A 17542-nucleotide genomic window follows, 5' to 3' on the forward strand; every position below is an offset into this window, starting at 1 on the left:
TCTCATGACATAAATTGTTCTCAGTTCGGAGTTCAGAAAACTGAATACAAGGTTTAAGGAATTTGCCAAAATCACATCGTTATGAGGGTCATGATTGTACACCCAACTAGCATAGTGCCTGATACATAATATAAATGTTTAGTAAATAGACGTTCTAAAATCTGTTCTTCTTTGAATGTCTTTGCTCGTTTCACCACCGAGTGTTTCCTCCCCGGTAGATGTGTTTTATAGCAAAAACAATCATTTGAGATGTTTTGGTGAATGCACAATGACTTTCATGTTTGACTGATATACATTATAGACATTCATCTAATTATATTTATATACTTTTTTTTTTTGTAGACACACAAGTAGAGAAGATAAACAGTTATTTGGAACCAAAACTCAGGATGTCCTGGGAGAGGCTAGATTAGGAATTCTTTGATTTGGTAGTCATGAAAGTGAAGTATCTATATTTTAACAGAATGATTAGTGGCAGAGGAATCATCTAAGAAAACTGAGAAGGCTCTGCCAGAGTGATGGGAAGAGAACTAGATGAGAAAGCATTGTTCTGGAAGACATGCTCCTATGAGCCATGGAGAGAAGAGGAGAGGCAAGGTGGGGACAGGGAGGGTGGGCCTCTCATTCAAAAAGATGATGGGAAATTGGCAGGAGATGAGGGTAACACAAGGATAAGGGAACCAGGTGAGTATTTTTGTAAGCGGAGTACGAAGAACTGATAGGTGGTGATTAAGATGGAGGGGAAAGGGGGTATAATTGATGAAGACTCTGCAAGGCACTGGTGAAGGAATGTGGGTTAGAGAAACGCCACTTCTCCAAGCCAGGAGGAATGGAGGTGGGCTGGTGAGAGGCAGGTGAACTTGAAAGCCAGGACTGGGGAAAAGTTATTTGCTCACATGCTGAGTTATGAGATAATTTATAATTTTAACAAGTCATGTGAGATCTTGTCTAGGTGACAATAAATAATTGACTCAAAAGCAAACTTTGCTCACAGGGAACTCAATTCATTAACAGGACCAACAGAATCCTCTCTAGGGAAAGTGTGAGACCTTGAGAAAATCATGCAGAGTCACTGTCTCCCCTCTAACATTCTTATGTAGGTAAAGAAAACAGGTTGAAATGAAGATGGTGGGAATCTCTGAAGAGAAAAATTAGATCCATAAAAGGGTTGAAATAATAGCCCATCTGTACTTCATGTTATCTAATGCTCGATGGCTTTCACATCCCATGTTCCCTACTAGCCCCCGCCCTCTGCTCCTGTTTTTCCCTCTGCCAGCTGCATTGCCCTCTCCACCTCTTCCTCACCTTACTTCCTTACCACAAGACTCATCAAGCTTCTTTCTTCTCTCATACCAGCAGTACTTTCAGTATTGCTATTTGCTGCCCATTCCCATTTTTCATGCCTCAGAGTTCTTTGTGTACATTTTTTATTTATGCCATTTAATGTTCTACATTTACAGGACAGGGAATGTCTACCTTTTCTTGTATCCTCCATGATCCCTGATTGTTAGTGAACACTGAAAAAAATATTTACTCAGTTCATATAATGATTACGTTTTTACAGCTGATGGAACACACCTCATTGAAATTAAATAATAGAATTTGTACGAGTAAAATTTAGGAGTTAGGTTGAGTACTTTGGTCATCTGATCCTCAAGCATGTGCTCTTCTCGTAAACTATGTGCCTCTCTAGAAACATCAAGGGCTGTCAAACGGACATGTGAGGGGGAAAAGTGAAAGTCAGTGCTAATATGCAGAGGCTCAGATGACCCAGGCTTTTACCAGCTAGGGCATTTTTTTCTCTTCCAGAAGCTATTTGTGATGTCATTTGCCTGTGTCATGGCCTGCCTTCCCTAGATATTGTCCTAATGTGAGCATCACACCTAATATACTGAAGTAGAGTGCTGACTGTTCCTTACGGACATTTCTGATGGTAAATAAATACATAGAGATCGCTCGTGCCTTTAACAGAACAATACATTGTAAGCACAGTTATCTCATTTTTAAACAAACATTTAATAAATACCTTTGCTTTTATTAGGTATGTTGCATATTGACATATTTTATTTTTTAACTTTTATTTTAGTTTTGGGGTACATGCACAGGTTTGTTTTCCAGGTAAACTCAAGTCATTAGTACCCAGGTACTAAACCTAGTACTCAATAGTTATTTTTTTGCTGCTTCTCTCCCTCCTCCCAACCTCCACTTTCAAGTAGGCACCAGTGTCAGTTGTTCCCTTCTTTGTGTCCATGATCTCCCATCTTTTAGCTTCCACTTGTGAGAACATGTGGTAGTTGGTTTTCTGTTCCTGCATTAGTTTGCTAAGGATAATGGCCTTCAGCTCCACCATGTTCCTGAAAAAGACATGATCTCATCCTTTTTTTTAATGGCTGTCTATAGTATTCCATGGTGTATATGTACCATATTTTCTTTATCTAATCTGTAATTGATGGGCATTTACGTTGATTCCCTGCATATTGACATATTCTAAAAGTTATTACGTACATATCTATAAATTTGTAAAGAAGGATCAAACAGAATATATTTGTCAATGAAAAAAATTGTGGTATGTAATTACTCCCAGATTAGCATCAGACAAAATTGTGTCTTAATTTTCGCTATACCCACCTTTAGGTCCTTTGTCCTCTTTCATTTGTTCTTAGCTAGCTACCGAAACCCCCCTTTCAAAGTATTGACTGCAAATAATTAGTAGTAGTACATTTGCCAGGAATATTTGTGGTTAAAACATGACCACAAAGGAAGGTAGATTTCATTCACTGGGTTAAGTGGTGCAAGAAACATTGTTTTACAGTTATTCTGCATGATATTCAGAAATTACAATGACAACCACCTGTTGTATCTAAAAATGAAGCTCTTCTTGGCTATATGCTTTAAACAAACAAACAAACAAACAAACAAAAACCTTGTCATATAAGAGTTTATGGTATTATAGTGGTGAGATTTAACTTAGTTCACAAACCCCTTCTTAGATTTTCCCTTTTCCCTTATATCAAACCTACAGGACATGGTATTTTTCTCCTTTCATGAAAATGTAAAAATTACCCAGTATCATATTGTCTTTCTCCTCTTATCTAATTGTTTGATAGAGAAGAAGCTGAAGTTGAAAGAAAAAGCCAATTTTTTTAATACGTTCCTTGCAATAACTTGGCCTTTCAATCCCTTTCACTTTTATAATGCTAACTTTAGTAGCCTTGACAATGGGTATCCTTTTCACTCTATACCACCTAAAGTCTGACTGGGCTCGGTGGCTAATGCCTGTAATCCCAGCTCTTTGGGAGGTCGAGGTGGGTGGCTCGCTTGCGGTCAGGGGTTTGAGACCAGCCTGGTCAACATGGTGAAACCCTGTCTCTACTAAAAATACAAAAATTAGCAGGGTGTGGTGGCGGGCACCTGTAATTCCAACTACTCGGGAGGCTGAGGTAGGAGAATCACTTGAACGCGGGAGGCGGAGGTTGCAGTGAGCCGAGATTGTGCCACTACACTCCAGCTGGGTGACAGAGTGAGACTCCATTTCAAAAATCAATAACAAAATGAAGTCTTGTCAGTAGAGTATGTTTCTGGTATCACAAATCTTATCCACAAAGGCCATGAGGACAAAGTGTATACAAAACTGACTTGGAGAACATCAAACATACTTCACATTGCTCTTGACTCTTTCATTCTTTGTTTCCAATTATCTATGAAAATGGACCCAGGATGAGTCCTCATGAATTGCCTTTGAGAAAACAAGAACATTGACAGAAAACAAATTACAACAGTTCAATTAGATCATGTGCCTTAACTTACTGTAGACAGAGAAATTCTGCAGATAGTGGGCCCAGAGTGAGCAAACTACCGAAGAATTCACAGCCACCACACCAATGTGTAAATGCTTGGAGCCTCCAGGTTACATTTATTTTGTACCAAGCAAAACAGAACATAACTCTATAGTCGAGTTACCTCTTCTTTTAAGGAACGAATAAAGCCATAAATATTGTTGAACATGGAGAGACAGATTGTGGTCAAGCTCAAAATAAGCCCAGTGAATGGACAATATCTCTGGGTTATGACCTGGGGTTCTTCAGGGAGAATGGTTGGCCTAGAAAGAAGCCACTGGATGAATTCTTCTAACTTGGTAGCACTGAGGAAAAATGTCCATTTTCCTCCATGAACAAAAGTTAGCTTGATCCATGTACTGAAGTCTGGGTAAATGTAAATATTTGGCTTTGCTGTTTTAAAGTTCCTTGATGCATTTTGATGGTTACGTTTCTTCAGAGTTTTAATTTGGGGAGAAATTGTTATTTTCTCAAGATGGTCAGTGGACTTTGGATAACTGGGCACTTTCTCTGGTTCTGCTGAAGACATTTCCCTGTCTGTAGAGGCCAATGTGTTCTTCAGAGTTGCTGGTTGTATGAGTTTGTAAAGCAGTTCTGTGATTTCTTCACCCCTTTCTCCCTCCGGAATCTCTAGACAATGTATCCTGGAGTAGGAATTCTGCTTTTCCAGTTCTGTCACCTTCTTCTTTAAGGCCTTGATGTCTTCTTTCATAGAGAGGATATCTTTAGTTGTTGTGCCTTGTTTGTCTTCATTAACATTCATTCTGGTTTCCAGGACCTCCATCTGTTTTTGGTACAAGTCAGTCTTTTCATGGACTTTTGGTATCGCATGGACAATGTCAGTCATTTGGCTGAAAAGTTCAACTTGAGCAGTTTTAACATCTTGGAGCACTACTGTAAGATTCATTTTTCCGTCATAACTAACATCATCTTGATTACAATCATCAGATGTCACAGTTGGATATCTAGTTGAATCTTGGTGCCGAATCTTACATTTGTGGTAAACATTTTTAAAAGACTGTCTGACCTTGGAGACATTTGAAGTCCACATTTCCCTAGCAGCAGCTTTTACCCTTTTGGTGTGAAGTGTGTACATCTTTCATGGTGAAACAAGAGGCAAGGTGTTGGAAAACATAGAATCACAGGAAGAAATAATGTATGAATGAAATGGTCTTTCTCTTACTATTTGTTGGATGCCTTTCCTGATAACATCATAGAACACTCTGTGGAAATCATCAGCCACAGCAGTAGAATCTCTTAGGTGATTAGCTTCTTATAGAGCAGCCCAACTGGAGAGCTCTGTGAAATAATACTCAACTGCATGGAATCCTTCATATGGTAATCATTGACTTGCTGCTGATGTCACAATGACTGCTGACTTAGAAAAAACACATTTAACTACAGCAGTTCTCAAAAGTTTGGTCATAGGGCTCTTTTTCAATCATAAAAATTGTTGAGCAGCCTTAGCAACATAGAAAACACCCGTTGCTACAAAACATTAAAAAATTAGCCAGCCATGGTGGTGCATGCCTGTAGTCTCAGCTACTTGGGAGGCTGAGGTGGGAGGATCACTTGAGCATGGGAGGGTGGAGGCTATAGTGTGCCATGATAGTACTACTGCACTCTAGTCTGGGTGACAGTGTGAGACTCCATCTCAAAAAAATAAAAATAAATAAAAATGAAAAATTATTGAGGATCACACAGATTTTGTTTATTTGGGTTATATCTACCTACATTTTATAGTAGATATTAAAATTAAGAAAGTCTTAGATATTTACTTATTAATTTAAATTAAAAAACCCATTACATGTTAACATAAATGATATATTTTTTATAAAACATAATTTGGTTTTCTAAAAAATACGAGAAGAGTGGCATTGTTTTGCATATCTGCAAATGTTTTAAATACCTGAATTAATAGAAGATAACTAGATTCTCGTATCTGCTTCTGCATTATATCTGTTGTGACATATTGTTTTGATTGAAGCATATGAAGAAAAAATAGCCTCATGGAGATACATAAATGGAAAGGGGAGAGTATTTTCATAGCCTTTTAAGATAATTGAGGATATTATTCTTTGCTACTTTATGAAAATTTGACAAATGATATTTTTTTAGAAGTTAGCTGTAATGTGTCATTTTAGGCCAAATCAATGAACTTTCATACTTTGTTATATTAATAGTCACTGGTCTATTTTTTTATTTTGAATAGATGCATAATATCATGTATTGGTCATTTGACAAACAATGGTTCACTGAATTATGTAGGTCTTCCAAATGTTGACTCATTGTATTATATAGTATCAAAATATCATATTCATTAATATGTCCACCAATCTCACCAGAAAAGTCTTTGAGTATTGAGAAGAGGCCAAGCTCATGGTGGCAAATGCAAATTTTCAAAATTCTAATTTTAGCTTGAAAATCTTGAACTGTATTAAGCTGATTTATTGTTTTCCTTGAAGTGACAGATTCCCTCCATCCATTTTTTGCAAAAATGCTTGCCAAATGCCCAACTGTGAACACTGTAGTTTGTTATCAGTTGTTTTTTCAAGAAAAGATAGTGTTCCATGAAAAAAGCATACATTTGCAACTCAGATACTTATGTACTTTTTCTCATGAAAACCAGTATACTTTGGTAAGCTGCAGAACACTTATGCTTACTTCCCATTATATCAGACATAATAGAAAAAAGATGTACTGAAGGGTTGAGATCTAATAAGATTAAAAAGTCTTACTGCTTCATTGAGGACATTCTTGAGTGAAACTGGTTTTTCTTGTATTTTTTTTTTCCTTTTCTGATTGAGCCACTGTTAGTCAGTGTGGTACCCCTGCTGTGGTTCATGCTGAGGTATCAACAGTTTTACCCACCATTGCTTTTGCAATGTAATTTTCAACAGGCAAACGTAAGCACAGTGGAAAAGACAAACGGTGTCCTAGGATTATTTTGAAATATTGTTGCCCTCATGGTCACACATACAGAGTGGCCTCATGACACAAAGCATGCCACACTTTGAGAGCCACTGCCTTAGAATTTAAAAATAACATCAGCCATTTATCATGTTTCTTCTTATAGGTTTTTCTACATAACAGTACTTAAAATTCAAGCCCTTTGAAATATTAAATAATATTTGGCCCATTTTATATATTGAGGTAAAAACTTAATTTTATTCTCTAAACACATTAGACTGAACATTCTGGAATCAAAATGACATGATACTCACATGTCTCTCAAGGAGCAGTCCTATTCTAATCAAAAGGACATTCCCTCTTGGATCTGTGCCAGTTCCAACCTTCTACCAAATCACTGTTTCTTCTATTTGTGCCGAATTGGAGGGTCAGTGTCAGCCCAGGATTTGGTACAAACACTGAGCTTAGCCAGCAGTAGTTTTAAAATTTTGGCTCATCAATAATATCTGGGATTTTGCTTTACTCTCCTATCTTTCAAATGCTGTTTAGTAACCTTTCGAAAATGTCTAGAAACCTTTCCAAACACTTGCTGAGGAAAATGTTCTCCAAGAGGCAGACTATCACAGGAATGGCATTGTGGGCTGGGAAAGGTTAGAGTTCACAGCCGTCCCATTTACTCTGGCTAAGGCCATTTTATCCATCGAGTTCTACAGAGACAGTGCTTAGGGCCTATACAGTTTTTAAGGGCCAATGAAAATACTTAAGACCAGAAGAAGAAAACAAACAAACAAAATGGCTCGGAATACTGAAAGCTGCAAGATTGAAACAATAAATGTTTAATGAAACATCTCTGAAATGTACTATGTCATATTCATTAATTGTTAGATTTAGTATTATTAAAATTTCATTACATTTGGAGGCAATTTGTGTATTACGTATTCTCACTTTCCAAGAATTCCCAGTTAAATTAGAGGGACTGCTTGTCGTAATTACTCCCTCCAGGTTAATAACAGCTAAGACTTGTTGGGTGCATACCAGATACTATTCTAAATATTAGCTTACATAACTATGTTCAGAGAAGTCAAGTAACTTTGCTAAGGTAATAGAGCTTAAAAATGGGCAGAGTCAGATTTCAAATGCTTAAATTCTGGCTCCAGAGTCCATGTGTTTTACCTCTACTGCCTCATAATCATGATTAAAATATATATTTAGTACAACTCAGAAAAAGATGGACATTTTATTTTAAAAATCATACTATATATTTATAGGAGACTTATTTTATTAAAATTTTGTTTGTTTAGCATTATGAGAAAATTAAAGCTTTCATTGGTTATTTTATTTACCAAAAGCATTTGATACAAAAATTTGTGAAGACTTTAGAAGTTGAACAAGCTCTAATGTATAGGTAAAAGTGAGTATTTGGAGACTATACTTTCCTTACTGTGGTAGACATAGTAATACAATGATTGGAATTAAAAACAGTAAAGTTTTCAACTTAAAATACTAATGTATGCTTACTATTTTTAGAAAACAAATAAATCTAATAGGCTGATACAAACATAAACCTGTCTGGGTTTCTAACTACTTCCTTCGTAATGTCAATAAAGGGAGCCCTGGCCTACCTGGGGTTTGCCAGGTGGTGGAAAGTTGTACCGGGAGGAGGTAAGCCTGTTGATTTGGGCGAAGTTATGAGAGCAATCAGAAAGTGAATGAATAACGGGAAATAAACTGACTTCCGCTCTTCGGGTTCCTGCCAGGGGTATGGAGGCATTTAGGAATAAAATAGCACAGTGGACTGAAGCCGCGTGGGAGACTTCCTGAGTCTACCTGTTCTCCAGGAGGCCGGCTTTCACAGGAATGATATTTGGAGCCAGAAAGGTTCAAGGCTGTCCCGTGACTAACTGTGCTCTTAGGCAGGTTTCTAACCTCCCACAAGCCTGTAAAATGGGATAATAACAGCACCTAGTTCAGTGATTGGTTTTGAGAATTAAGATGCCGAATAGTTACAAGGCCTTTCCTCCTCATTTCCTACCACCTGTCTCTCACTTCGCTTCTTCCCGATGAAAGCAGATGGTTAAGCGTTTTCAGCTTTAGCTCTGCCTGCTCTCTCAATCTCTCATTGTGCCTTTCTCCCTCTTTCAATATGACCAAGACACAAAGCATGTGGTCCTCGCTGCTCAATGTACCATGCAGGGAAAGCATTTTGAATAGAGACAACCAAAATGCAGCAAGCAAGGCCGACACATCAACCCGTTATCTCCTAGCACAGGGTTTCCCACCAGCTCTGGCGTCAGGCAGACTGGAGTAAAATAACCACTGGATAGATGGCTCTAATAATACATAATATTATTCAATATTTTAAATGCCGTGTGTTTGAGTACACTAACTATATATTAATTATGGCAGAGTTTAGATTATCTATATAAATGATGTCTATAAAACTCACTCTGTCTTTTAAAAACATGTTGTTTTTTTTTTTTTTTTTGAGTAGGAGAGAGTGGGATAGTTACAGCTATCCTGCTAGCAACTGAGCATTATGTATAACGTTTGTGTTACGCCTGTGGTGATCTGCTATTACTCATGTTCCCTTAGGGGTCGGGACCACAAAAACTTATTGAGAGTCTTTAACTTCCCCCACAAAGTTTAGGGGCCAAGTTCACAAGAATCTGGACCCTCCCACCTGACTATCACCTGTCATGTGTAGGGTGGGATAAAAGACTGAGGAAACAGGAACCAGGAAAGTCTTTCCAATTTGATCAGGGTGGGCTGACTCAAGGGGATAAGAATGTGCAAATTCAGTCTCCTGTTACACGTGCTAAGTAGTTACGAGGGCCCAAAGGGAAAGCCGTCTTCAACTCTTCTTTCTTTTTAGCCATGAGAAATAGAAGACAGTGGACTTGAAATCAGAGCTGTTGCACCGGACCAGGACAGGGAAACAGGGGAAAGTCATAGTGTTCATAATGTAGGCAAGGTCTGAGGCTGAAGGAAGCGATGGAGCCCAGGGACATTGATAAGGCCATCTGGTGAGAGTGACACATGGGGTAAGGGAAAGGGCTGCATCCACTATGCGGTTCCAATAAATGTTCATAATGATACTTTAAAATCCTATGAGATCACAAGCCAAAAGAATGAGGTGAACACCTTTGAAGAAATGATGGAATAACTTTTAAATAATATTTGGCAATGATAATGTACTTTTTCACTATAACTAAAATTGTGTGGTCTTTCTGGAAAAATTTCATCTATTTATCGCCAAGGCAAATTTCTACCCATCCTTTAGGAGTCATTCATTCATCTACTACACTTGTCCTGCCGTTTCTGATTCTCCTTATAGGCTTCCCAGTGCTTCCAACAGATCTGGGTCTCCACCTAGCAATGATTCCCATATTGTATTGCTATTCTTGGAGAGCCTATCTCCCCTCTAGATTCCGAATTCCTTGAGAGGAGAGACTTGGGTTTTTTGTTGTTGTTGTTGTTGTTTTTAGAGATGGGTCTCAGTGTGTTGCCCTGCCTGGACTCAAATTCCTGGGCTCAAGCGATCCTCTGCCCCAGCCTCCCAAGTAGCTGGGACTGCAGGTGTGCACCACCGGAGACTCGCTTTTTAACTCCATATCCTCAATGTCCCAAAGCCTAACATATAGTTAGTGCTCAATAAATCTTTATTCACTGAATAAAAGGATGAATGAATGCACTTGTGGATGATTGTCAAGATATTGATTGGGTCTCTCTTGAGCCTATTTCTATGGGCCTATTTCCATTTCTATGTATCAAGGAGACACGCTGTTTGACTCAGAATGGGAATAACTTTTCTCAGTTCCTGGGAGATCATTAGCAATTTTGGGATAGGATTTAATAATTGCTCCCCACAGACTTGAAGCAGTTAAGTGGCAGTAAATTGAGAGAGATGGAGGTAATTCCATACCTGGAAACAGCTGTGGAATGGAGAGAGCGAGCTCAGTAATGATGGTGACGGGTGGTGTTGATGGCTCTGGTCCTAGAGGTGACTAAAGCACATAGCATATGAACCCCCTGTGCAACATATTAAGTCTTTCAGGCCTCTAGAGAACCACAGGGTATCAGTGTATTCTCCGTACCTCTGTAGGATTGCCTGAGAATGCATTTGTCATCAATTTAGATGCTCAGGCACTTATCTCTTTATTTCTGTCATCTTATACTGTGAACTCCAAATTTACAATGAACTTTCTCTAGCTTATCTAAACATACCCTTCACCATTTAGTTCCATAACCCTAGGGGCACATTAGTATTTTATGTGATATCTCTTCCCTGTCATCTTCCTCCAGTTCTTTCTGTTACGCTTGGCTCTCCCTGGTAATTTATTATATGAGGTTGCCTAGTTTCGGTAATTCTCAACTTCACCTCTTGGTTTCCCTTCTCAAATACTACCTTGAAACCTCTGCCCCCTTTAGCTTATGATTGACACTCTTCTTACAGTGCTTTATAAGTCTTGATGTGCACAATTGATGCAGCCATAAAAATAAATGTCTGGAAAAAGGAAAGGAAACTGAAATAGATTTGTTTTCGCTTAGCCGTTCACCTCTTTCCTTTAATGGAACTGGTGAATAAATTCAGTGAGTTAGTCTATTCAAACACCTTTGTTTCACTGAATTTATATCATTTAGCAGATCTTTTTGGGAAACCATTATGTGATGGGAGCAGCACAGTGTCAACTTACTGTCTTATTCCTGAATTGTATTCTTCATTTAGGAAACCAAAAATTAAAAGCTAGAGAATAAATAGTGACCACATTGGAAATGGGGATTTAAGTTTGAACAAATTCAGAAATCATAAAGTGTAAAAATTGGAGAATGTTAGTCTTCCCATTTCTAGTTATTAATACTGTGTAGTTTGCCGTGGTGTCATCTCTGGGTATGTTACTATGTTAGTATAGCCTTAATTTTAAGAAAAATTCTGTTTTCCCCTTTGGCTTTTTAGTTGTCCTGATGCTTTGTAGTGCTTTGGAGTACAAAATCCAAGGAGCCATCTTCTTTCCTATTCCAACATTTTAAAGGTAATAAAATGAAACATTGCACTGGCTTTTCCTAATAGTGCCCACCTTGAGAGACATGTATTATGATGGCATTTTATGTTTCCAAGGGAATTTGCAGCCATATCTCTGTGAAGTAAATGTGTATTCATCCCTTGACTGTATTTTGTTTTCTGTTGTTAGTGCCCTCTCTATCTTGGGTGTATTATTTTTCCATTTCATTCCATGTATACAATGAGAACAGCAGTATTGCCATATGTTGACATTGAAGGGGGGGGGTCACAGAATTAACATGAAAGTGTTTATTATACCTAATTTTAAATTTTACATTATCCCTCTTATTTAAGAACTGTAAACTTCTTATTATGCACTGTTTTGGCAGTGTTTTTTCTTCAGCAGTTTGATTTTGGAATCATTTCCTTTCTGTGTTTAAAGCTACAGGCATCCTTTTTCCTGCATGGGTTTAGATTACAAAGATCTTATTTAACTTGCCAGATGTATTCCTTCTGCTTGTGCACTACGATTACACACAAAATAGAAAATGCCCAAAAGGCAATTATAAAATGAAGTGGGTTTTTTTTTTCTTCTTTCTCTACCTAGGTTTTTATAACTATAACTATGATAATCTGAGGAGAAAATATTTATTCATTGTTTTAAATATTTATTGAAGGCTCCCCAACTAGAAATGTGTACTGCTGCTGCAGCTGTTTCTATTCCGCCAAAAGCCAACTTGAATATAAAAGGTGTTTAACCGTAAGATTGAGAATTTTATTTGTTGCTGGGAGGTGGGTATATCTCTTTCTGGAAATTTGAATCTCTTTCTTGTAGTCTTAAATAATGTAAGTATACAATAACAAAAAAGTAGAATGATTGGGAGGACAAGACAGGCGGATCCCTTAAGGTCAGGAGTTCAAGATCAGCCTGGCCAACATGTGAGACCCTGTCTCTACTAAAAATCTAAAAATTTGCTGGGCGTGGTGGCACGTGCCTGTAATCCCAGCTATTCGGGAGGCTGGGGCACAAGAATAGCTTGAACCTGGGAGGCAGAGGGTGCAATGAGCTGATATTATACCACTGCAGTCCATCCTGGGCAACAGAACAAAACTTTGTCTCAAAAAAAAAGTAGAGCGACAAGACAGTTCTATTAAATACATATTTCAATAATTTTCAGCTTCAGTGTTTGGCACTAATGGCTACAATTCTCACTGTAACTTGTGAGACTTAATTACCACTTATTCTATTTAAGTGCCTAAGTTTCTCCTCCACCATGTGTTTCTCCTCACACCACGAAGCTGGTCTGAGCCCTTAGGCAATTTACGTATTAAGATAGGCAAAATTTCTGTTGTAACTTCCATTGAACTTTACATTTACATTTTTAAATGACACTTAAAAATAAGAACATATTGCTGGAAATCACGTTCTTTGTTGTTAGAAAGTAGAGCTGAAGTCAAATGGATGTCCAGGCTCATTCAAATGATTGAGAAAGTGATATAATAGCTTAAACTTTAGTAAAGAAGAAGATCTGGGTTCCAGCATTCCTTTGAGAATCCGATGAAAGCTTTGTGTGCTTTTTCAGAAAACAGCACTGATATGGTTTGAATTTGTGTCTCCACCGAAATCTCATGTCGCGTTGTAATCCTCAATGTTGGAGGTGGGACATGGTGGGAACTGGGAGCTGATTGGATCATGGAGCTGGATTTTCCCCTTGTCCTTGAGATAGTGATTTGTCACAAGATCTGGTTGTTTAAATGTGTGTAGCACCTCTCCTCTCCCCTCTCTTTCTTTCTTCTGCTCCTGCCATGTAAGACGTGCCCGCTTCCCCTTTGCCCTCAGCCATGATTGAAAGTTTCCTGAGGTCTCCCCAGCCATGTTACCTGTACAGCCTGTGGCACAGTGAGTCAACTAAACCTCTTTTCTTTTTAAATTACACAGCCTCAGGCATTTCTTTATAGCAGTGCAAGAATGGACTAATACAGAATATTACCATACACACACAAATTTGCACATAAGTTCATCAGGGGATAGATACACAGACCTCTCCCACCCCAATCCTCAAAGTCCTTTATGGACACTGTAAGATATAACCCAGGTTAAAATCCTGACAATAAGAGAAGGAGGATCAAACATTATTCCAGCTTCAGGATCCCTTTATGAGTGTTTTTGATTTGAAGGAGCTGGAGTCTTTAGGTGGTTTAATTCAAGAACTTAGAATATGTGAAGTGCTGAGAATGCAGGCAGTTGATTATCTGAGGAACAAAGGAGGGAGATCCCAATGGAATGTATTGGCTTGGGAATGAAATCCTTGAGAACAGCTGAGGTCTGGACAGGTGAAAGTCAGAAAGGTCTTTTGCGCTGTACACGCCATGAAGTCAAGGACCCTATTTAGTTTGTTCTAAACAAACTAGCTTGGTGCAAGCTACGAGCCACCAGGCTGTCAATAAATATATAGTGTTTTGTGCTCCATTTCTAGCGAGGAATTTGAACCAAGAGAAATGACATAAACTCAGGGAGGGAATTCTGTGTGCGCCTCTGATACAAAGTGACTGAGACGAATGTTGGAGGCTGGGCTAGATATTTTTGCGGTCAGTTGGGAGCATAGCAAATGTTTTTAAGAGTTGTTTAGGGTCAGATTTGCAACATTAAATGTCTTGATTTTATTGCTAAGTAACTAAGTAATACCAGAAATGTTATATCCAGTATTTTATCATGAAATTCTAATGGCATTTAGAAATGGAACTTGGTAAGTGAAGATTCCAAATCTGAGAAGTTAACCGCTAGACCTAAACTGCCCACAGCAGTGGAAGAGCCGACATTTTCAATGGACTCCTCCAGCGTGCGCTTTCCTAATTTCCTAGAGTGGATAGGGAAGAAGGAGAGGCTTTGTGGGACAACAAAGTTATTGTTAATTTTGACTTTTTCCCTCTCCTCTTTCAGAAGCATTTAAAAAGCGGGGCTGTTGTTATCAAACGCAGAACCTGCTTCACCTCCCCCACCCCTTTTTTGGCCTACTCCTTCCTCTTCCTACCAACCTGCTGAGTCATCACTGTGGTGCAGTGAATCAGCTTGTGGCTTTCCATTATTCTGAGATGTAAATAAAACCCTTAGCTATTAATTCATTTAATGCTGTGTCACCACTGGGCATTTTTTTTCCTCTTTAGATATAGAATTTGTATATTTATACATCTTATCTGTGTATTTTACATATATAATGCAAGTGACAGTGAAGTTTTTCCTTCATAAAACCTTGAGCTTACCCACAGCAGAACTATGTCATTTTATGTTTTATTCCCTACTAACTGTTAGGAATAAAATAATCACGTTGTGAAGTACCTGAGGCCCAACATGCCCCAAATGAAGAGGATCGAGTAGATCACAGTCTAGTCACACAGGATATATGTGGGGCGGGGTGGGTGGGTAGGATGGTGATACCTGTTTTTTGGGACTTGGAGTTTCCACAAGGAGGGATAAGAACTAGCATATCACTTCTTCCCTGTCTCCACCCCCTCAGAGGGGAGTGCCTTTACTGGTTGTGAGATTGGACTGTGGAACTGGGCATGCATAGCTCAGCTTCTTCCTCCTTTCCTTTGTCTTTGGGATTTGCCTGCCTGCCAAGGGCACTCTTTATTCTTCATTCTGTCCTCCATGCCATCAGCTGGATAAGGGCAGACTGTGCCCCTAAAGATCAAGAGTGGGGTTTGGGGAGGCACAGGGAGAAATCTTGAGATTCAATCCAATTCTGAGATTGCATATTAGGAAGATTACGGTTGTCACACTTCTATGCTCCATCCATCATAAGGGTGATATTTTGATCTCTGATCTACTGTACTCTTCTGACTATTTCAATTATTGTAGAAATTGGGAGCAGAATAATAGCATAATGTACTCACCTTTTCATACACTCAACAAAACAGACTAATTTGTAATAATTGCAAATTTGGATGGTATTACTCAGCCTGCGGCTTTGGAGTAGCCCCGAGTAAATTCTATTTAGAGTGAACTACATTTGGTGAGAAGCCTATGAATTTGAAATTTTGATTTTAGGTACAGAGTTTATAATTTCGACCTGACTGTACATCTTTTCTTTTTTCTTTTCACTGCGAACATGGGAAAACCATACTGAGCCTCTAGCAGATAGAGGCATTTCGATCAGTTTCTAAAATTTTGTATGCTCTTATCTGTGAAAGGGGAATCATAGTATTTCATAAAGTTTTGAGGGAATTAAACTAAATGAGAAAATGTATTTGAGAAATAGTTCAGTACTGGCCCATCATAAGCATTCAATAAATGTTTAATCAATGGTCTATGCTGTACTTGGTGCTGTGTCAGAAAAAGAGCATTCTTTATGATTAGTGAACTTAGCAACCAAGCATTTTGCTGTTCAAGATGGAGGAATTAAAAAGATGGGAAGAAGAAACAAGTGTTATTGGTGACCTCATCTTTTCCCCTTCTGTTTATTCTCTAAATGTCTCTTTTTATTTTTAATTCAACCATTGCCATTTTGATCCTGTAAAATCTAGTTATAGTTTCTATATGAGGGAATTTCCTTTTAAAATTGTTAATATTGCTTGAAGAAGGAGAGAAAGCCAGAAGCCAGCTGCCAACTGGATCTTTGGTGACGTCCCCACTGTCCTGTGGAATCAACTGACCCCAGTTCAGAGGAGAGAGAGTGAGAGGCTGGTAGGTGGCTCATGCTGCCAGACTAGTCTAAACTGAATACAGAAAGAGAGAAGAAGAAATGTTTAAACACAACCTTAAACCTTTCTTTAAATTTTTTTTTAGATTTAGGGGGTACAAGTGCAATTGTGTTACTTGAGTATAACACGTAGCCATTGCCCAAAGAGTGTTGTGCATTGTACCCATTAAGTAATTTCTCATCCCTTATTCCCCTCCCACCCTCCCACCTTTCCTCTTCCCCAGTGTCTGTTATTCCACTCTCTATGCCCATGTGTACACATAATTTAGCTCCCACTTAAAAGTGAGAACATGCAATATTTGACTTTCTGAGTTACTTCATTTAAGATGATGGCCTTCAGTTCCATCCACATTGCTGCAGAAGACAGAAGTTTATTCTTTTTTATGGCTGAGTAGTATTTCATTGTGTATAAAAACCACACTTTCTTTATTCAGTCATCCATTGATGGGCACTTAGGTTGACTAATTGCATATCTTTGCTAATGTGAAGAGTATTAAGTTGGTGCAAAAGTAATTGCGGTTTTTGCCATTACTTTCAATGGCAAAAACCGCAATTACTTTTGCACCAACCGAATGCTGTGATAAACATATGGGTATAGGTATTTTTTTTAATATAATGATCTTTTCCTTTGAGTAGAAACCCAGTAGTGGGGATTGCTGGATTGAATGATAGTTCTATTTTTAGTTGTTTGAGAAATCTCCATGCTGTTTTCCATGGAGGTTGTGCTAATTTACATTCCCATCAACAGTGTATAAGCATTCCCTTTTCTCCACATTCTTACCAACACCTGTGATTTTTGACTTTTAAATTTAATTTTAATTTGTATAGATTTAGGGGATACAAGTGCTGGTGTAAGACGGTATCTCAGTGTGGTTTTGATTTGCATTTCTCTGATGTTAATGTAGCTGAGCACTTTTTCATATGCTTTTTGGCCATTTGTATATCCTCTTTTGAGGAATGTCTGTTCATGTGCTTTGCCCACATTTTAATGGAGTTATTTTGTTGTTTTTTTGTTGTTGTTGAGTTGAGTTTGTGATAGATTTTGAATATATTAGTCCTTTATCAAATGTGTAGTTTGCAAATATTTTCTCCCATTC

At 38.3% G+C, this 17542-nt stretch overlaps 2 protein-coding genes and 1 long non-coding RNA gene across 3 annotated transcripts in view; 2 read left to right on the plus strand and 1 right to left on the minus strand.

Moving 5' to 3' along the window:
* The window catches only part of LOC135969415 (uncharacterized), a 494620-nt gene that overhangs the window by 232636 nt on the left and 244442 nt on the right, over nucleotides 1-17542 (plus strand). The window lies entirely within an intron of this gene.
* Nucleotides 360-2040, plus strand: LOC107128875 (uncharacterized). The gene is made up of 2 exons (XR_006695976.2): nucleotides 360-597; nucleotides 1810-2040. It is a non-coding gene; the product is annotated as an uncharacterized lncRNA (long non-coding RNA).
* CCDC54 (coiled-coil domain containing 54) lies at nucleotides 3885-5153 on the minus strand. The gene has a single exon (XM_045385395.2). The coding sequence runs from the start codon at nucleotides 4930-4932 to the stop codon at nucleotides 3946-3948; it is 987 nt and encodes a 328-aa protein (XP_045241330.1). The 5' UTR covers nucleotides 4933-5153; the 3' UTR covers nucleotides 3885-3945.

The sequence above is a fragment of the Macaca fascicularis genome, chromosome 2, assembly GCF_037993035.2.
Source record: "Macaca fascicularis isolate 582-1 chromosome 2, T2T-MFA8v1.1".
NCBI lineage: Eukaryota > Metazoa > Chordata > Mammalia > Primates > Cercopithecidae > Macaca > Macaca fascicularis.

Coding starts and splice junctions, on each gene's coding strand:
- CCDC54 (XM_045385395.2), bottom strand. CDS start 4,932: ATGTACACACTTCACACCAAAAGGGTAAAAGCTGCTGCTAGGGAAATG.